The 22156-nt window shown below is 37.7% G+C and overlaps 1 protein-coding gene across 1 annotated transcript in view; it reads right to left on the bottom strand.

Moving 5' to 3' along the window:
• ALG13 (ALG13 UDP-N-acetylglucosaminyltransferase subunit) overlaps window positions 1-22156 on the bottom strand; it is a 65930-nt gene that overhangs the window by 18874 nt on the left and 24900 nt on the right. Inside the window, 15 exon segments of the mRNA XM_082447523.1 lie at window positions 165-236; window positions 3720-3775; window positions 3872-3904; window positions 6389-6509; window positions 6878-7034; window positions 7229-7339; window positions 7908-8154; window positions 8925-9052; window positions 10077-10177; window positions 10503-10567; window positions 11991-12099; window positions 13397-13472; window positions 15616-15778; window positions 15979-16060; window positions 21490-21562. Coding sequence (XP_082303649.1) covers window positions 165-236; window positions 3720-3775; window positions 3872-3904; window positions 6389-6509; window positions 6878-7034; window positions 7229-7339; window positions 7908-8154; window positions 8925-9052; window positions 10077-10177; window positions 10503-10567; window positions 11991-12099; window positions 13397-13472; window positions 15616-15778; window positions 15979-16060; window positions 21490-21562 — 1594 coding nt within the window.

Below are 22156 nucleotides of genomic sequence, written 5' to 3'. Positions count from 1 at the left end.
ACTAATTATTGTGCCAGGCACCAGGAAGTATAATAACACTTAACATAAGAATATAAGCAGCTTCTTTGAAGTATGATGAAGGGCAAAGAGAACAAAAAGAAAAAATTCATTTTCTTCTGTTTAGGCCACTGCAACTGACTGCAAAATAAAACTATAAAGATTACCTTCTGGGGGTAGTTGTATGAGGTAACTGCGTCATGAGGAGACATAGAACATCGTCTTCTATCCTCAAGAGACTTTATTGAATACAGAAGTACAAATAAGGGGAAATCAAGAAATTAAACAATACATCAATAAAAGATCTGCTTTGTTTCAACATCTCCTAATGATAAGTGAAAGTGATCTGTCCTAAAAGTATTCAAATTTGGAGGTGACTACTATGATAATGCTCCAAAAGGTATCACTCTAGTGCCTGACTTAGGTGACTGTTCTATTTCCTATCTACAGAAATCCTGATCATATCCAACTCTAGTCCCAATGTAGATACTAAAATGTAATGGAGAATTGTAATTTAAACACTTTCTCAGTGTCCTCTCTTGCCTTAAAAACCTCAAAATCAGTAGGGCCAGCAACAGTGTTGCTAAAAGAAAGCATTCCATCTAAAGGAACAGCTTGGGACAAGGGTGGGTAACTGGTTGGTCAGCTGCATCCTACCTAAGCAGGATGTAGTATAATCCAAACACCATTTCCCTTTGGCTCAAGACCTTGTCTTTGTGAAAGTAACAATGAATTTAAAAGGCTCAGACTTATGCATGACACACCGTCATGACAGAAAAATAAACTAGCAGCAGAAGCTGGTAATAAGGACACAGAGGAAATCAGGGGAAGTATCACAGGAAACAAGAGGAACCACATTGGGACAAAGACAAGCCCAACTTAACATGGACCTAAGAGTGCATGTTTCGAAAGTCTGTGTTCAAGTACAGCCCAAGTACCGGCCAAAAAGCAAACTTCAGTCCTGGCTCAGAAGGCCCAGTGTGAATTCTAAACAATTCTAGACAAGGATTTAGGTGAGAGTTGGGCGTGGAATTAAGAAGAAAAAATGTTCATGGTTTCTTAGAAGGTTCTGTGCCTGGAAATCTTTAAGTCCTGCATTGGTCTTCTCCCCTCAGAATGCTGTGAAAAAATTACTTAGAAAAATTACTTAGAAACTTGGTGACTGGGGAGTGGGAGTGGAGCACGTCATGAAGAGACTGAAACCTACTGGGGATGTATGATCAAGTAAGTTCAGAAAAAGGAACACGTGACAAGTGAAATTAAAGGGACAGAAAGAAAGTGTCTACTCTTGTCATCCCTGAAGGCGAGATTTTTACTTGCTTTTTCAACTTGGGTGGCTATTTCAAGAAATGGTGTAAAAAGCATGTGATATGAGAATAGTAATGACAGAGTGAGAGGAGAAACTATTTCTCTAGCAGGGGCAAAGGAAGGGAAGGAGAAATAATGGGAAGAGAATTATATATCACAGTTTTCATCACCTTCCTAAGATGTATTGCCTGAACAGTAAAAACAAAAATTCAGTACATGAAGCTATCAAAGGTAAGATTAATCACAGAGAATAGAGGGTAGTCATTCAACTTCCTCACAAATATTCCAGCTCTCCTCCTAGGTACATGGGTAGGTTGCTCTTCCTGGCCTCATCTAATTAGGTATGGGCACGTGACTTGTTTGGACAATGGAATATGAGAAATATTGAGAGCCAGTGTTCAATTTCCCTATCTTCAGCTCTGCCAAGGTTGACTGTGAAAGTACATGTCCATCAGCCTGGGTTCCTGAGTGACTCTGATGAACAAAGGCCTGCTACCAACCTGCACTGGACCTCTAACATTAGCGAGAACAACTGTGTTAAGCCGCTGAGATTTTGGTGGACTGTTGCTGCAGTGTAACCTAGCTTGACCAAAACAGTAATTGGTAACTAAAATTAGGGTGCTGCTGTTAACAAAAACCTAACTTGAGAAGGAGATTATGAATTTGTAGCTCTTAAGGGAAGAGGTTTGGAAAACAGAATGTTAGTTTTGTGTTTTGATTACTGCTGGCAGAGTTTAGCAAGGTATTTTAAGACAGATGTGTACAGAAAAGTAGTTTGTAAGCAGGAATGAAAGGGAATAGAGTCCTTGAATACTAGGACTTGTAGGGTTTGGAGAGGCAACTGCTTCAACTCAAAACTCTAAAAGATAAAATTGATAAATGCTTTGAACAACAAAGAGAAGTTAAAACTCGGCCTTGAAGGAAGACTCAAATCATTGTGAAAATATGATTGCACTAAAGTATCTCAAAGCAAGAGTACCATTAAGGATATAACACCCAATGAATCCTTGCACTTGGACAAAATGGCTCATGGAAAAGTATTCAAAGGTATGGCTCTTTCATCAATGCCTGATAAGCTGAAGGTATTTGCAATCAAGTAGAGAGACGGATAAGAGTGCAAAGAATTATAGCAAATCTAAGTAGTATATTTATAAAAAAGAATTGTCAGTATGGCTATTGGCACATAAAACTAATAGGAATCAGAGAAGCTGCACAATAAATTACTCACATAGCCAAAGAAACCATGAGCAGAACTGAAACTATCCAACTGAGATAAAACCACCCTTGGGCCCTCAATTTTCTATGAGTAAGAAGCAGGCTGAGAAAGCTGCTCAGCTGCCAAGATGGATTATTCTCCAATGCCTACTTCAAATATGGCCAAGGAAGGAAGGGCCTTGGAGTAATCAAGAGCCCCAGAAAACAATGAACCAGGGAGCCTCTCCAGGGAACAGTCCCCATGCCTAGGTTGGGGGCCCTCAAAATGTCTGTCCAGCATGATGTCAGAATTGCTATGGGCCAGTAACCGTTTCTCCCATTTTCCCTGCATCTGAATGGGAAGTTCTACTGCAATTTTTCAGTCCCTGCTCTACCACTGGAAATTGGGTATGTAGGGGGTATATAACTTTGTATATTTGGTTTAGGCCTCCAGATCAAGAGGAACCACATCTGGACCCAATACAGAGTACTACACATTTCCCAGAAACCTTGGGCTCTGAGTTTAATCACAATGAAGGGGATTTTGGGGTTGCCTCTCTTGAGGTGGAAGGAAGTATTTTGCCTGTGGGAGTTTCCACTGAATGTTGTAATCCTTAGTGCTGTTAAAATATTTCCAACTTTTTGACTTCTAGGCACAGAGAAGTTAGAGTCTTCAAGAGAAACATGCTCTGGCCGATGAAAAAGAAATGGAAAAGAAAGTGATATGTGTCATCTCCAGGTAGAAGCTGTAAGAGCCAGGGCACCATTCACTACCTTTTGTTTCCTGCCTTAGCAATCATGGATGGAGCTTCCATCAGCCTAAGTCCCTAAGCAGAGCCCTCCTGCAGACCTCCACTACACATGTAGCATAACCAAGAAGTAAACTTTTGTTATATTAAGTACCTGAGATTTATGGCCCATTCTTACTGTTAGAAAGATCATGATAAAATCCTCTAAAAAAATCATCATCGCCAATGTTCAAATTTCCTCTTGTATCAACACATATTAAGAACATCTCTAGGGTAATTTCTAGAAAGGGGTGTGATCTTGGATGAGTTACTTAATTTCTGGGTCTCAATTTCTTCATCTACAAAATGGGAATGATACCCTAATACCTCATAGGATTGTTCTGATTTAAATACATTTATATGTATAGCACTCAGAACAGTGTTCTAGTACACAGGAGCTATATGTGTTTGTCATTATTATTAAATACCTACCAAGTTTGCTGTAGATTCAGTTGTGCTATAAACACCTGAAGTTTCATAGCCTTGTTCTAGAGGATATAGCCAAAGTAAAAATAATGAGCATTATTTTATAGTTTGAAATTTTGTAAATAATGAATATCAGATTTTACCTAGATCTCACTGACCTGAAGGATAAATATATTCTTCATGATATCCTCCTAGAAAAAAAAGACAGAAAAAGTGTGTTTATGTAGGACTTCTTGCTCAGCAGAGCCAGATGGCCAGCACTTGCTTTTTCTCAAGTTTTATGGATATATGTTCAAAACTAAAATGTATACATCCTTGAAACAAGTGATTGAGCTTTCATACTACTCAACCGATATTAAAGCCAGAGACTGGCTGTAAACAGTACAAATTTCTCCTTTGAAAATTCCCTTAGTTCTTAGAGTTCAGACAGACGTGAAAAACCCACTTGTGTCCAATTCTGGCGGTAGAGTATGGTGATTAACTTCACTGGCTCTGGAGTTAGGACTGTCTAGATTTGAATCCTAATTAACTATATCACTTTAGGCACGTTATTTAATCTTTGTGTCTTAATTTCTTCACTGTAAAACAGGGTTAACAGTACCTAGCTCATAGTGGGGTGAAAAGAACACAGCATGATGCTTGGCATATAGTAAATGGTGATTATAAAGTAATCTGAGTATAATAACCAATAGTTTGCTTAGGTGAATGTTAAAGGAATATGGCATGCTTCATCTGCTTTTCAGCCTGATTCAGGTAAATAATACATTTAGAATCAGTTTGTTCTCAGGAGATGGCTTACAGGACTGAAGTACTTTGCTCTACGACTGCTACACCATTGAAATGCAGAGAAAGTCAATCTTCAATTGGACAGTTGTCCAGCAAATAACACCCCAAAGGTCAAAACTGTATTGATTCTTAAACATGTCACTTATCCAACACACATGCAGGTAACCCCTCCAGACAACAGGATCTAAGGTGAGAACGAATATTTGGTTACTCTGAATATGCCACTATAGGTGAACAGTACATCTGAAGATACCCACTGTGCTAAAAGGAAAAGCAAAAGGGTCATCCTGAGTAAAAGAGCAGAGAGTACGCATACTCAGGCACATGCATGCACACTAAATTATTAGAAATATCTATTTTCTCCAACATAAGTAGCAGAAAGAATATCACAAGAAAATACGTTGACCAGTAAGTCAAATCATTCAGACTGCCTCACACCTCCTTAATCCACCCAATTCCTCCAGAATTGTTTCAGTAGGCATATTTCATTTTACAGAAAAATGGTAAAAAATAAGCACACTCAATGATGAGAGGCACTCTAACAACTATAAAGGTCATGTATACATGCTTTGGAGTCAGATAAACCCAAATTCAAAATTGATCTCTGCCAGTCACAAAGGACCGCATATTGCATGATTCCTTTTATATGAAATGTCCAGAATAGGCAAAATCCATTAAGACAGAAAGCAGATTGATGGTTGCCTACCACTAGGGGCAGGGGGAGGGGATGCTGGGGGGATAATGAGGAATGATGGCTAATGGGTACAGGGTTTCTTTTTCTAAAATTGATTGTGGTGATGTATGCAACTTTGTGACTATACTAAAAACCACTGAATTGCACTTTAAACATTGAATTGTACACGTGAGGTTAATTGTATAGTATGTAAATTATATCTAAATAAAGCTGTTATAAAAAGGATTAAATCTCTGCCACTTACCAAAGGTATGACTTTGGCCATGTCATTTACCCTTTGAACCTCAATTTCCTCATATAAAAAATAAAGAAGGGCTTCCCTGGTGGGAAGAATTGGTTAAGAATCCACCTGCCAATGCAGGGGCCAGGGGTTCGAGCCCTGGTCCGGGAAGATCCCACATGCCGCGGAGCAACTAAGCCCATGCGCCACAACTACTGAGCCTGCACTCTAGAGCCCGCGCGCCATAACTACTGAAGCCCGCGCACCTAGGGCCCATGCTCCACAACAAGAGAAGCCACCGCAATGAGAAGCCCATGCACTATAACGAAGAGTAGCCCCAGCTCACCGCAACTAGAGAAAGCCCGCGCGCAGCAACAAAGACCCAATGCAGCCAAAAATAAATAAAAATAAAATAAATTTATTTAAAAAATTTTAATAAAAAAATAATAAATAAAATAAAGATACCACATTCCTCAGAGCGATAAAGTATTATATTAAATTGTAAATATAACTGCTTAGTACAGTACATGGCCATTAGAACTCAATCAATAGTAATGTTTATAGATCAAGTAGATTTCTTTGGGCAACGAAATTATTTCATAGCAGTCTCATAAAATAAGAGTCACATGAAAAGCCTAAAATAGTTATACAAATGGTGAGGACAACATGAATAGTTCCTCACTAATAAAGAATAGATATTTTCCATACTGAAATCTCACCAAATCAAAACTCACTGAAGACCTATGCAGAGAGCTGAAAGTTTTAACAATGTAGTGGCCTACAGAAATAGAAGTCTGTCTTTCTGAAAAATACCAAGACATCTTCAAAAACCTCTGATACAAGAACTGATAACTCTTTCAAAATGAGTTGCCAGAACAGAGTGAGACCCCCCCCCCCAAACCAAAACTTCAGTCCTGTTGTGCTAATACCACAAGAATCATCTTTTAAAAAAATATTTAACTGGAACTGACTCACCATTGTCACTCTGGCCATCACCTTCCTCTGAATTCAAAGTCTGTCTGCCTGAGCTATGTCCTCGACTTGCAACATGGTATCTCGAAGCAGCAGGAACCATTGTAGAGGTCCCTCCATGATTCTGTACCAAAGAGATACACACATACACATGCAGTTCTCCCTATATAGTCAGAGAAAAAGCTATAAATATTTTAAATTTACTTTAGAATCAAAAATATGTGAGGAAATAACGATCAAGAAAACAGAAAATTTTAACCCATACTTATATAGGCAAGATTATTTGTCCACCTCTACTCTTCCTCTATAAGAACAGCTTAAAAAAAACATTCTCTCCAATTTTTAAAAGCTCTAAGATGAAAACTCATGTTTTCCAGGAGGGGCTTTATTTGGTCATTTGTAAAACAGCTAAAATGTATCCATATTACCTTCACTTAAAAAAGTACAATAAAAAAGTAAATAGCTTTTTGAGTAAAATTTTGACCTACTTACAGGTAAAGTTGGATAAGCAGTCTCATTCCCTTCTTCAACTTCATAATAAGTAATGGTTTCTGCCAAGCCCCTGGGCATCTGTCCATTCTCTGGAACAAAGCTAAACTGGCACTCCTTATTCATACAATGCATCTGGCGGTGACTACGTCTAAAGGAACTTAAGTAGTTTGTAGAATGAGAAGGGGAAAAAAAAGATAAAATATGGTAGTAACTTGTTTCTAATTTCTAAATAACAGTTCAAACATCTCCATGTTGACACTTTAAAAAAAATTTAGTCCATATATTTACTGCACAGCAACAAAGTCAGACTCACTCATTTTCTCTAACTTTCAACACTTAAAATTCACTTACCGAGATCTATAGAAGTTATCATAGCTCTGGCAGCACCTTTTACCCGGGCCAGGGTAAAAACCAACTTTAGGGCCTGCCATGTTGTGCCTGTTTATAAAGCGAGGTGAATCCCTAAGAATAAAGGGGGAAAAAAAACAGAACTCTTTATTTACTAGTGCTTGAGTAGTCAGTCTTCGTAGTTAAATTAACATATCCTTCTAAAAATGACCAAATAGAAAGAGCTTTGCTTTCCTCACTACTGACATTAGGCCTATTCATTTTTTTAAAATTGCAGTATAGTTGCTTTACAATGTTGTGTTAATTTCTGCTGTACAGCAAAGTGATTCAGTTATACATATACATATATTCTTTTTTTATATTCTTTCCCAGTATGGTTTGGCCTATTCATTATTGACACAGTGCCATATACATGGCACTCAGCTTGATGGCATTCTATCTTCTAGGATTTCTTCAACTGCTCCATCATATTTTCCTAGACTATGAGAATGCAAATCTTCAATAAATTTGACAAGAATTTAAGTATACATCAGTTCCATCCTCTACGCTCTCTTCAGGCAGAGATTATAAAAGAAATCTAAACTATTAAGATATTTCTAAATTCTACTGTAATTCTGCCCAGGAATTATTTCCAATGTCTAAACAGAGATGTACATTATCTTCAAAGTCAGTTAAGACCTACCTGGGCATCCCATATCCCTGACCTTGTCCCGGAGATGAATGTTGAGGATGAAAATGTTCATTATACATAACACCGTCAGCTGTCTGTGAGTAGTGCATTGGAGAGTCATGCTCATAATGCATACTGTGCTGAAGCCTGGGTGGGAGGAAGGGGTCTCCCCTGCTGTAAGCCATAGTCATATAAACCTCTTTCTCTCTAATTTTCTTGAACATCTTCCTCTGTTGCTTCATGTCCATCTCTGACATAGCTTTCAAGCAAACAAAGAAGTAATAAGCAATAAGCTTCAAAACCAAAGCAAAAGGTCCAGTGTCTCCCACAAATGTCTAAGACTCTCAGATGTTTTACTTAGGAAAACCATATGAATACAGGGAAGGAACTTCTGTATTTTCAAAGGATGTACTAGGTCTTTCATTTGGAAGGGCAAAACCAGCAAGTAACTTCTGTATCAATGGACATCTCAGCACTACCTTTAGTATAGGCAACTTTGGTCATCAAAACATAGTCAGTCATCCAGTCATCTATGTTACTGTTATCCAAAAAATTATGTCTATTAATAGACATATTAATATGGTTGCTTCCAGCTTCTCTGGCTGCTTCCATGAGGTGTTTTCCTAGTTCTTTGAGAAATCTTTTCCCTTCAAGTTTTAGAATTTAAAATCCACTCCACCTTAAGCTTAAACAAAGTCACCTAAACAGTAGTTCTCAGCCAGGGACAATCTTGCCCCTCCCCTTCTTGAGGCACATTTGGCAGTGTCTGGAGACATTTTTGGTCGTCATAACTTGGGGAAGGATGCTGCTGGCGTCTAGTAGATAGAGACCAGGGATGCTGCTAAGCACCCTACAATGCACAGGACAGCTCCCTACAATGAAGTATTAGCCATCCTAAAAAGTCAGTAGTGCTGAAGTTGAGAAACTCTAACCCAGAATAAGACTTAACGTTCCAGCTTTTTTTTTTTTTTTTAAAGTGCAATGTAGGTAAATACAAGAGGAAAATAATAAAACCTTCAGCATACAAACCCATTTCTGGGACACAGTCCCAGGAAATTTTCTGGTAATCTCTTCCTTTCCTACTGGGTGTAACATTCCAGGCAGGAACAGGTGTCACTTGGGTAACTGGTTTTAAGTTAGCCAGTGGAACAACATGCCTTAAAGGTAAAGATACCACCATTAAGCCATTGCAACACAGACTTAATTCTCATTTGATACATATACCCGATCCCTCCTGCTTCATTTTCAAGTGTTTTCTACTTAAACCTGTTAACACTAGCTTCCTCATTGAGGTTTTCTTTTTATGTTAGAAAACCTAAGAGCAGTTTGTACAATTTCACAGCTGTCTGTAGCACATATCATGCTCAGGAGGAAAGACTGTGGTAGACTAATTTACAAATATTTGTTGCCTCTCCTTGAAGAAGGACTATATTTTCTCACCCCATTGACTTCAGGCTTAGTTATGTAACCTATTTTGGCCAGTAAAATTTGAGCAGATGCTTTAAAAACCAGCACATGGTTTGTCATGTTTTCATTTTTTCCCTGCCTGTGATCATGGTAGCATACGTCTGGATAGAGCCGTTGTCAACCTGGGTCCCCTTTGCTGACCTACTATGAACATGCTAAATGAGCAAGAAATGAACTTTAAGTTGCCAAGTGTCTTTGGTTGTTAGGGCAGCATAACCTACTTTAATGGTTCTCAAAGTGGACCAACAGCATTAGCATCACCTGGAAACTTGTTAGAAGTTCAAATTCTTGGGCCCCACCACAAACGTACTAAATCAAACTTTGGGGATGGAGCTCATCAATCTGTATTTTAACAAGCTCTCCAGGTAATTCTGGGGTATGTTAAAGTTTGAGAACAGATGGACTAGCCTATCTTGATATTGGCAGAGGCTCAGTTAGCAAACTAGCTTTCCAGTTAGTATAGTTTTATATCAGAATTCTGTTGTACTTAGTATTTCTAATAAGTTGGCTGTTACCCAGGATTTTGAAACTTATGCATAGATATACTGAAATTTCACACTTCACCATATGCTTTTACAACTCACGGTAAGTCATCTTAGGCCAGTACCAGATATAACTCTGGTTCTCTTACTAGCATCCTGGTAATTCTCAATATTACAAAAAGGCATCAAAAGCCAAAGATTTTAGTAATTCAACAAATTATTATATTCTTACTTTTCTGCCAATTCTTCAATGAAGACTGTTACAGAATTTCTTTCATTTCCAACTTCCTGAATATGAGCATTATAATATCTTCCACCTGATTCCAAGTGAACCTGAAAGAGGGGAAGAGACAGTAAGAACAAATCTAGTCTCAAGTCAGATCTGGCTTTTGCCAAACAAAAACACTACTTCTCCTCCCAAATGGAGTTCAGTATCTACTTATTAAAGCAGTTGATAATCAACACTGCCAGTTCAGTTCAATGGAGGCAGCACATGCTGAAACAGCGTTACATCTAATCACAAGTTTGTAATTAAAATTTAACCAAACATTAAAAAAATTCCTAGCATTTTGTAAATTAGTTTTGTTGAACTCATATTAATGACTAAAACCACAATCTCAGAAAAACAAATTACTGATTCTTTAAAGAAGGAACTAACCTGACATTTGTCTCCCACATAGTACTGTCTCCCAGGACACTCCATATAATCAGATTTTTGAAGTTCTATGAAAAGAAAATGAAGATTCAAGCTCAACCGAACTGGTTCCTTTGCTGTTTTACATCATTTCATTTTCTAATTTACTTTTACCACAGTGTTTTTGACAATGCTACCACTATAAGCTAAAATCTGGAGGGAAAATGTCCTAAAGGGTCATTCCATCACTCTTGATGGGTTATTTCTGTGGTCAATTTAAGGAGACCTGCCAGAATAGTTCTGTGCTATAAAACACAAATAGGTGGAAATTGGGAGGTTGTAATCTTAGAGTTGGTCATATACCAACAAGGCACAGTTTGAAAGTAACACACTTCAATTTTTTTAAAAAAGGAAAAAAAACCCCACTGTGTAGCTTCTTCAAAGCAATACAGTTTACCCTTGAACAATACGGGTTTGAACTGCATGTATCCACTCATATGCGGATTTTTTTCAATAGTATTACAAGTACCGAGGTTGTTGAATCCGAGGATGTAGAACTGAGGATACAGAGGAACTGGGAATACTGAGGGCCGACTACAAATTATATCTGGATTTTCAACTGCTTAGGAGGTCAGCAGCCCTAACCCCCGCATTGTTCAAGGATCAACTGTGTTTTTATTGTGTTCCACAAGGTATTAACCTCAGGATATTAACACAATTTGTGTTCCACAGGTATTAACCTCATTCTAGATTATTAACTATACCTAGGTTCACCACCGAGGTTCAAGGAGTTGAATATGAAACATTAAAGGCTACCTTGATGGCAGAACTTTAAGACCTACTTTGATCAACTTAGTTACCTTATAAGGGGAGAGAAACAATTACTTATTTCAAGGGTTGGCAAACTTTCTCTGTAAAGAGCCATATAGTAAATATTTTAAAGTTTGTGGGCCATACAGACTCTTGCAATTATTCAAGTCTGTCATAAAACTTTATGGACACTTAAAATTGAATTTCATATAGTTTTCATGTATCACAATACACTGTTCTTTTAATTTTTCCCTGCCACTTAAAAATATAAAAACCATTCTTAGCTCACAGACCATACAAAAACAGGTGGCAGATTGGATTTGATTCACAGGTCATAGTTTGTGAACACCTGACCTATTCATCTATCAGTGAGGGCAGTCTTGACACTTTAACTTAAGATGAACTTATTTCCACTTACAAGTTTCTGGTACCCTTAAAGTTATCTAAAGACACACAGTCTTTGCACAGTTGAAGTCCCTGATGAACATCAGACTCTCAAAGATCCCTCCCCAGTTCTAAACCTATTTGTTTCCTCCTTTGGATGTAAATCATGTATTGAGTAGGCTAAAAAGTACCATATAAACATATAAAAGTGTTTTTTTTTATAACAGTGGTTTGAAAACACCTCTTATTAAAAAAATTTGCAAAATTATTCTCCTAGATCTGTCAGGATTCAAAAATATCCTGTTGATGTTTCATTACCTCTTTTGCTGTCCAGCCAAACATCAAATTCTACATTACGATAGATTGCTGGATCCAGGGCTTTGAGCACCTTATAAGGGAAGAGCATCTTTGGTGGATTTTCTGGAGACTAAAACAAAAATAATCATGCTACAAACTCACCATCCTTAAGTCTTCCTTCTATGAAGAAGGAAGAAATAAGGTTCTTTTCTTCCTTTTTTAAAACTATGTACATATAGGCCTTTCCTTCTTTATTAAAAGAAATAGGACTTCCCTGGTGGCGCAGTGGTTAAGAATCCACCTGCCAATGCAGAGGACATGGGTTCGAGCCCTGGTCCGGGAAGATCCCACATGCATCAGAGCAGCTAAGCCCATGTGCCACAACTACTGAAGCCTGCACACCTGGAGCCCGTGCTCCGCAACAAGAGAAGCCCCAGCAATGAGAAGACTGCGCACCGCAACAAAGAGTAGCCCCGCTCACCACAACTAGAGAAAGCCCGCGCACAGCAACGAAGACCCAACACAGCCTAAATAAATAAATAAATCTTCATTAAAAAAATAATAAAAGCTGCAATAAATTTTACTGTGTTTTTTTAAAATCAGGAGTCTCAATAAGCAATATGCAGAAATCTAAAAGGTTATAGATGGCAGAAGGGAAATATTGTCTAAAGCAGCCAATAATTCAGGAGATACATATATCAATGCAACACAGACCAGAATTAAAGATTCAGTCAGGGCTATTCAACAAGTCTCATCTTGATATGCATACAGAGGTGCAAGTGTTTCTGTACCCTAGACACCTAGACAAATCTGAAAAGGTTACTTCATTTTGGTCAAAATCTGCTACAATTTCCAAAAGAATTATCTTTTTCTTCTGCTTTCCTAGAATTTCATGGTATTCCATACTGTTTCCAAATTACCAGCACTTGGGGACATACACAGAGATTGTTCTAGTAGTATCTGCCCTATTTAGCTAGTCTCAAACTGAACGTCTGCTTGATTTTAGACCTATACAGGTGGTAAAATTCCTCCTGTTTCTCCAACTAGGATTACTACCTATTTTCTGAGTAAAATAGGAATAAACCTTACTCTCTTTAATGACAAAAAGAAACCTCAGCATCAGAAGATTGATTACAAACTAAATATCTATTGGGTTTCTAATATTACTTTAACTTGAAAACAGCAGCTTCTGAAATTTCTCAAGTGTTCAGAGTTAGCTTTGAAAAAAATTTACAATTCCATAGTAACAAAAATTCAGAGAACATTAAGCACACATTTTACATTTCAGATCAAGACTTACACGAAGGAACACATCAGCTCTTTCCCCACCCCATATAACTAAAATGGACCATCTGACCTTAACTAGTTTAAGTTATGATACTGCAAGCCAAGATTATGAAAATTCTTTGCCCTAGAAGATCTCAAACCTTTGCTTCTTCTGTTCCTTGATTGTACCCCTCTGGTATATTTTCAACATTGCAGCGGGCACCGCACTCTTCAGTCCTAATTGAAAAGATTTAGAACAAAGAGCTTTATATAAATGCAGTAGCTAAGTCTTAAGTCTAATGACTATACCACCATCTAGTGGTAAAGTAGCTCAGTTCTAAATATGAGGCAAATACTTTTTCATCCCAGCATTTACATTTATGCTTCCTTTTTTTAAGTACGTGCTACAAATACCTCCTATATTTCATACCTCCTGTGGGGACACAATCTTAAGATGGTCACTATGATCCCCACCTCCTGGTGTTCACACTCTTGTATGATTTCCCTCCAAGTTTGCGTCTAACCAATAGACAGGATGTATATCATTACACTATGTAAGAATGTAGTGCCTGTCTTGCTGATCTCTCTCTTGCTGACCATAAGGAAGCAAGCAGACATGTTCACCAACCCCATGTGGCAAGGAGCTGAGGGTTATTCTGGCTGACAGCCAGCAAAAAGCTGAAGTTCTCAGTCCTACAGCTGCAAGGAACTGAATACTACCAAGAACCATGTGGATCCTTCCCCAAAGCTCCAGATGAGAACTCAATCTTGGCTAAAACCCTCATTACATTCTTGTGAGATCCTAAGCAGAAGACCCAGATAAGCTATGCCCAGATTCCTAACCCACACAAATTATGAGATAAGAATGTTGTTTTAAGCTGCCAAGTTTGTGGAAATATTGTTACGCAGCAACAGATAACTAATACACCCTGCCTTCCTACTACTTTAGTTTCTGTAAGCCTCAAGTTAAGACAAATAATCAGTGAAGAATGAAGCAACTTCTACCCTGATATATATAGTTGCCACCCCCCCCCTGCCCCACATTCCCTGATACAGTCATCCCTCGGTATCCATGAGGGATTGGGTCCAGGACCCCTGGCAGATATCTAAGTACTCAAGTTTCTCAAGTCCCTCACGGTCAGCCTTCCACCACCCCAGGTTCTGCATCTGGATCGGGAGGGCCGACTGTAAGTTTTTTTAAAAAACCCTCTTTATCAAAAAAAAAAAAAAAGCATTAAACATTCAAGAAATAGAACTGCAAGACAACAAAAAGACAAGGTTATATCTGACTAGCATCAAGCCTATCTGAATTTCCAGACAGAAGAATCAGGGAGAAATATAAGACAACACCTACTTTATTATCTCAAAGTTTTTGACTAAATCTGTTCAATAATAGCTGCTTCCTCAGAGGTCACAATGTATACTCCTAGTGAGTACCAAAGGCAGACACTAAAAGCTCCTAAAACTCCCCTTTAGCCTGAGAGATTCTCTTCTACTAGCTGGATGTATGTGTAAAGTAACCACTTTGAACCTCAGTTACCATCTACAAAATGATGGTGCTGGTTTAGAATCAGGTTTTTTTCCCTCAAAGTGTGGTCCATGGCCTACCTCTATCAGACTACTTTGGTGTACCTGTTTAAAAAGTAGACATCTGGCCCTACTCTGACCTCCAATTTTGAAGGGAGGCCCCAAAATCTGCCTTTCTAACAAGCGCCCTAAGTAATTCATATATAAGTTTGAGAATCATGGGATTATAGTTCCAAAGTCTCTTCTAGCAATTAAAAAACGGATTCTGGAGTCAGACTCGAGATATGTGTCAGGAGGGGGAAATTTCCCCCCTACCCCTCTTGAGTTCTTGTGGCTGGACTAATAATAAAGTTGACACAAGACAGGTTAATAGGAGAAAAAAAAAAAAAACTGATTCTGACTTGGACCAAACCCCCGAAGTCTGAGCATTTCGCAATGCAACATATCTTTTGGTAAAACTTCTCTTCCCCCATTAAAAAATGTATATCCCTGTACATACAAGTATACATATATACATACAGGTGTGTGTATATACAGTTGGCCCCTTCATTTCAGCAGGTTCCACATCCACAGATTCAACCAGCCACGGATGGAACTGGTTGAATCTGTGGACGCAGAACCCATGGATATGGAGAGGGCCAACTGCACATACTACACTGTTTTATATGAGGGACTTGAGCATCAAGCATTTTGGTGCTTGCAGGGGTCCTGGCACCAATCTTCCGCCAATGTCAAGAGATGACTGTATATAAATACATTGTCTAAGTCATAAGTTTGCCAGGTCCCTTCCACGTTCAAATGATACACAGAAACATGATGATCTTGTAGTTGACATTCCCTTTCCCTTTATTACCTATCCGGAGTTGAACTCTTGTAGTCAATATGGACATCCCCACTGCTAGTCACAGCATTGTTCCTGTTCTTCTTCGAACTACTTCGAAACAACTTAACTGCAGTCTTCAACTCTTCTTCATCCACAACAAACACATCTTTATAGAGAATTTCATATAATACAGCTAAAGGAAAAAATGACCAAAACTCCAATTGTCAAAATAAGAATTTTTATAACAATGTGAAAATAGCTATAACCCAGTATACAAATTCAACAGGTACCAACAAAGTTTTAAAAGAGCTATTTATGGTGGGCCCCTCAATTTAAAGATCGGCAACAAATCATCTGAAAGCACACCCAAACATTTATAAAGCCTTCACATGCCTTGACAAACAGCTGCACTTGACTGAAATTGTTTTGAGTACACTGAATCGTAATGACCATTACTTGAATAGCAGAGTAGAATCTGAAGAAAAGAAAAACACATAGAACAATTAAGTGAATGTTAGACATCTTACAACCATGAAATACTTGAAATTAAGTTGCTAATCAGAAATTGATAAACTAAATGAATTTGTTTAAAAAAAGTGACTTTCAGATTCTACATATGTGATATCATACAGTATTTGTCTTTCCCTGTTTGACTTATTTCACTTAGCGTACATGTCAATCAAATCTCAATAAGGCTGGGGAAAAAGTGAGTTTAAAATCCAAATACAGATAAATGAAAGCTGTATGCCATAAACAGATTTTCTTGACAGTGACTTTTATTTATTTATTTTTTTAATTTTTTTAATAAGCGAAAAGAATCTGAAAAAAAATATATGTACAACTAAATTACCCCGCTGCACACCTGCAACTAACACAACACTGCAAACCAACCACACTTCAATTAAAAAAAAAGATAGTTTTCCAAAGTGGTTGTGCAATTTATATTCATACTAGCAGTATATTAGTTTTAGTTACTCCAGGTTCTTGACATAATTTTCCATCCTTTTTTATTTTTGTTAATTGTTTGGGAGTTGTTTTTGTAGTTCTTTTTTGTTCCTTTCTTCTTCTGCTCTCTTCCCTTATGAGCTGATGACTTTCTTTAGTGTTACATTTGGATTCTTTTCTCTATTATGTGTGTATATCTATTACAGATTTCTAGTTTGTGGTTAGCATGAGATTTATACATAGCAATCTCTCTCTCTCTATATATATATATATATATTTACACGTGATTATTTTAAACTGCTGATCTCTTAATTTCAAATGCATTTTATCAACCCTGCATTTTTACTCTCCTTCCCTCACGATTACTGTTTGTGACATCATATTTTACATCTTTTTTGTGTATCCCTTAATGCTTATTGTGGATACAGATATTTTACTACTTTTGTCTTTTAACCTTCTTATCATCTTTGTATGTGGTTGACTTCCAAAAAGATGTGGTACATATATATACAATGGAATATTACTCAGCCATAAAAAAGAATGAAATAATGCCATTTGCAGCAACATGAATGGACCTAGAGATTATCATGCTAAGGGAGGTAAGACAGTGACTTTTAAATGTCAAGATTAAAATCACGCTAAGGCAACACTGTGAGCCTCAATCACATTCCTGATAATATACCAAACAAGTCGCGATTTACAAATTTGCAAAAGATGGGAACTTTTACAAATTGAGCAAATAGAATAGGAAGCCTAACAGAAGTCAAACGACCCAGCTTAACTTCTAAAAATGGAGAAAACAGGTCAAATACCCAAATACCCCAAACTTAGACTATGGGGGGAGGAATTTCATTCAACTTATTCAAAATGTTATCTACTATATTGAATAGCAATATATCACTATGCTATATATAGGAGACTTCCTTAAAGAATTGAGGCACTGAGATGGCTATAAAATGAGTTAATTTCTTAGCTGATTCCTTCAATCTCTAGTTTTTTCAAACGACATTCGAAGGCCAGGCTTACTAACCAAATTATTTCAGTAAAAATGCTCCCTGGCTCCATGTGATGAAATCTGTTTATATAAAAGGTCCAAAACCTTTTTGAATTTTTCTTCAAAAACCTCTGTCTTGTGTAAGGGACGTAATCCCTAGTGATTAAGTCTATTTCATTTTGAAGCCAACTCTGGAAACAACTTGAGGTACCAAAGACAATTCTCTGTGATCTATGAGAGGATAGTGCCACCAAGTTTCCTTGGCAGAAAATTATCCTAAGCACTCTTTTTTCTACTTTCCTACACTACCCTGGGCTAACTTCTCCCAATGAACAAGTTCTCTGACCGCAGGTCTATTATTCTTCCCTAGTCTTTTTTTGCAATCACAACTCTAACTCTATCAGTATAATCCATTTCAAAGTACTGAGAGGGAGTATCAAGCTAAAGTAACCCACAATAAAGTTTAAGTTGCAAAGTTTCACCCGCCCCCAAGGGGTATTTGCATTTAAGAGGAGTTTATTAATCTAAAAGAACAGTGAGCAGATTTGAGCTGAGAAGCCTTTTGTACTTTGGACTAGAAGAACTGGGAACTCCAGCAAAGAAAGGTTAATAACCAGAGGCAGTTAGTAAGGATTAGTTAAAGGAACCCAGCTAACCAGAACTGATGACTAAATAAGCAGGAAAGAAAACAAAGATGAGTATACAATTTCTCTATTGAAGTAGCAAGAAGTTCTATTTTGATTGGAAGAGGCAAAACTAAGCATGATAGCTTTTATGTTCCTGGTGGTATCTCAACATAAAATAATAGTTTTCTCATACATACTTGTAGGTGGTGTGTTTGTTGGGGGTGGGAAGGTGGGATGTAATGGCAGTAAACTAGTTAAAAATGAGGTAGATCTATATTACTGATGGGGATAAATATCTGAAAAGAACAAGTGACAGAATGTTAAGCATGAGCCCATCTACATAAAAAATAATAAATGAATAAATACAAAGAGAATGAAATTGGGATACCCACCCAAACTTAATCGCTGTTACTTTGAAGCACATGAGATTGAAGAGCATGAACAGAAACTTGACTTTTCACTCTACATTTCCAGATACAGGTTTCATTTTGTTTTAAATATAGTGTTTTTCTATTCTTTCTAGATAGAACAAATTGGCTGAGTGAAAATGGCTAGTTTCCAGTAGCATTCACTTTGACACTGGATAACTATGTAAAATGCAGAGTTAAGTCAGCTAAAAAGGTGAAAGGTACTAGGGTGAACATTAGGTATTTATTTCTTCGAAAATTTGCTCTAAAATATATTTTATGCAAAGCTTATTAATAATGTCACTGCTTTTAATAAAGTCATTTTTGAAAATACAAACAATTCAAATATAAATCTTAGGAGCCTGAACTGATACAGCAACTAAGTTTTAGGCAAAGCAAGGTGTCACACAACAAAAGTACCTTGCTGCCACCTGGCTCTTCCATACTTAAATTTCAATATAAACTAACATTCGCTTTGTACATTCCCAAATCAGACATATATACAGTATCCTGTGCAATGCAAATACCCAACTGCTGATAAGTATTAGCTCTATATATATGTATGGATGAGACTTACACATGATATTCTCATGGCTGCCCACACTAAAAAGGTCTTACATTTTGTATTCTTATGGTTCCCAATGGGTGATGTTTTCCCCTTAAGTAGCTCAAAAATATCTCTGTAAAATGTATAAGACTCATTTGAAAACAGAGCTGTATAATTATAGGAACTAGGTGGTAGGTATATGGATGTTCACTATACAAGTCTTATAATTTCTCTCTGTATGAAAATTTTCAGAATAAAATGTTGGAGAAAAAAATTAACTGCAGGTTTAGAGGTTCCTAGTAAAGATCTAACTGTCTAAATCTCATCTCAGACAATGCTGTGTACAGTTGCTAAAACACAATAGCTAACACGCCTCTTCCTCAAACAAGTCTGATTATGTCACACCTTTGCTTAAAAACTCTGAATTGGGGCTTCCCTGGTGGCGCGGTGGTTGGGAATCCGCCTGCCAATGCAGGGGACACGGGTTCGTGCCCCGGTCTGGGAAGATCCCACATGCCGCGGAGCAACTGGGCCCGTGAGCCACAACTACTGAGCCTGCGCGTCTGGAGCCTGTGCTCCGCAACGGGAGAGGCCGCGACAGTGAGAGGCCCGTGCACCGCGATGAAGAGTGACCCCCGCTCGCCGCAACTGGAGAAAGCCCTTGCGTGGAAACGAGGACCCAACACAGCCAAAAATAAATTAATTAATTAATTAATTTAAAAAAAAAAAAAAAAAAGGAAATCCTTTAAAAAAAAAAAAAAACTCTGAATTGTTTAGGGACAATTATACTAATGTCTGAATTTACTTTGAAATACATCAAAACTTAAGATGGATTGATGAATGGATAGAGGGGCGGTTAGATATGTGACAAACAAGGATATTAAATATCAGCAGTGGACTAAGTGGTGGGCTTATGGATGCTCAATGTAAAATTCTTTTAGCTTTGTATGTTTGAAAAACCTTCATAATAAAATATTGGAAAAAAGCTTCAACTGACTATTCTGTACAATGAAAAGCCAAATTATTGGCATCACCTACTACATCCCTCTAGCCTATCTTTTCAGCACTGTCTTCCCCCCATCCAGCTACTTGGGTTTCAAAGGGTCTCTTGCCTCTATGCCTTTGCATATAGTGTTTCCTCTGAAGAGACTGCCCTTTATACTTGTTAGACTCATTTTTTTTTAATACTCCACTTAAATGTCACAACCACCATGAAACTTTCTAAACTCCCTAAAGCACAGTGAAGGGCTTTTTCTTATATGCTCTTTGCATATAGTTCTATTATAAAACATATCACTTCACTGTAATTATTTACATGTCTGTCTTCATAGCCTCTTAAGCCCTTAGAGGGCAAGAATTTTGCTGTATTAATTGTGGTATCCCCAAAGCCCAGTAAGCTGCCTGGTACACTACAGGGGCTTAATGTTTACTGAACAAATTGGCAGTACCATCAGTAAAATAATTAACATGCCCCAATTTATACTTATGTTCTAAGTTATCTCTTGCATCCTATTCAGTCTTTTCTATTCCTAATGCCACTTGCCTAGTTCAGGTCTTCTGTCTAGATTACTGTAACATTCTAGCAGTTCTACCAGTATTTAGTCTTGTCTTACCATCAAAATGCTGCCTGAATTTTGCTCCATGGTATGAAACAAGACAAAACTCAAATACTGTGCAATCTATATTCACTAATCAAATCATCTGGATAGAAGGCTTTTCTTAAAAACTTTTTGGAAGAAAAACTGTATGCTAAAAAACAATTTGTTTACCTGCTGAGAGTTCTCAACCAACAAAACAACCTCCTACTATTTTCCAAGCACCTTACTAGGCAGTAGTAGCACATTGTCCCTGCACTTAAGAAACTTTCAGACGAATGAGAGAAACAGACATGAAAACATATACAAGGTGATAAACACTATACTTACTTGGGTGATGCTAGGGGAACAAAAAGGGAGGAAATAACTCCAGGGGAGTTGGTAAAGTTTCAAAGGAATTGAGATACAAAGGAAAAGACAGCATGAAAGTCGGACTCTCTGGACGCATGATACACTAAGGTTGAAGGACAATGAAGCTGGAAAGAAGGTTTGGGACCCTTTAGGTTACTGAAAGTCTAGCTTCAGAGTTTGATCCTTATCTTCTAGTCAATTAGGGTTTTGGGTGTTTTTTTCCTATTACAGAGGAGTGACAAGATCAGGTTTGTTCGGAAAGATAGCTAACAATACTTAGGCTGACTAACTGGAGAGGAAAAGGCTAGTTGTAGAAAAGCTTGGCTTTTAGACTGTGCTTATTTTTTCATTAATTAGGCTTAAAAAGATGATTTCTTAATGATAAACTGGCAACATCATTCAATTTTTTATTTTAGTAAACATTCACTTATCTTCTTACCTTGTCTTCATAGCCATTATCTGTGACATGAGCTGGAGGCCTGCCAGGAGAGCGATAAAGAATGAAATCCCGACTACATGGGTAGAAAACAAAGATGGATGAGAAGAGATAACTTAGTATATGCAAGAAATAGTTATAAGAACAAATATTTGTGCTTTTAAACTGCCTACCTTATTCATCTAAAATAACCTAAAAGTTTAAGAGGATAAATATTAATTCAACATAGACAGCTAACTGTCCCTAAAGTCCTATGCATTTTTAAAATGTATCTTTTTTTTTTTTAATGTTTTCTTTTTTTGACCAGTATTCTTTATTTATTTATGGCTGTGTTGGGTCTTCGTTTCTGTGCGAGGGCTTTTTCTAGTTGCGGCAAGTGGGGGCCACTCTTCATCGTGGTGCGTGGGCCTCTCATTATCGCGGCCTCTTCTTGTTGCGGAGCACAGGCTCCAGACGCGCAGGCTCAGTAATTGTGGCTCACAGGCCTAGCTGCTCCGCGGCATGTGGGATCTTCTCAGACCAGGGCTCGAACCCGTGTCCCCTGCATTGGCAGGCAGACTCTCAACCACTGCGCCACCAGGGAAACCCTAAAATGTATCTTAATTTGAGGAAAGGAGGAATAAAGAAGATAAACTGCCAATTGTATGAATGTAAGTTTTGGAGGCTCCCA

Source organism: Balaenoptera physalus (assembly GCF_965194825.1).
Source record: "Balaenoptera physalus genome assembly, chromosome: X".
In the NCBI taxonomy this organism is placed as follows: domain Eukaryota; kingdom Metazoa; phylum Chordata; class Mammalia; order Artiodactyla; family Balaenopteridae; genus Balaenoptera; species Balaenoptera physalus.
This window is presented reverse-complemented; position numbering and strand designations above follow the sequence as displayed.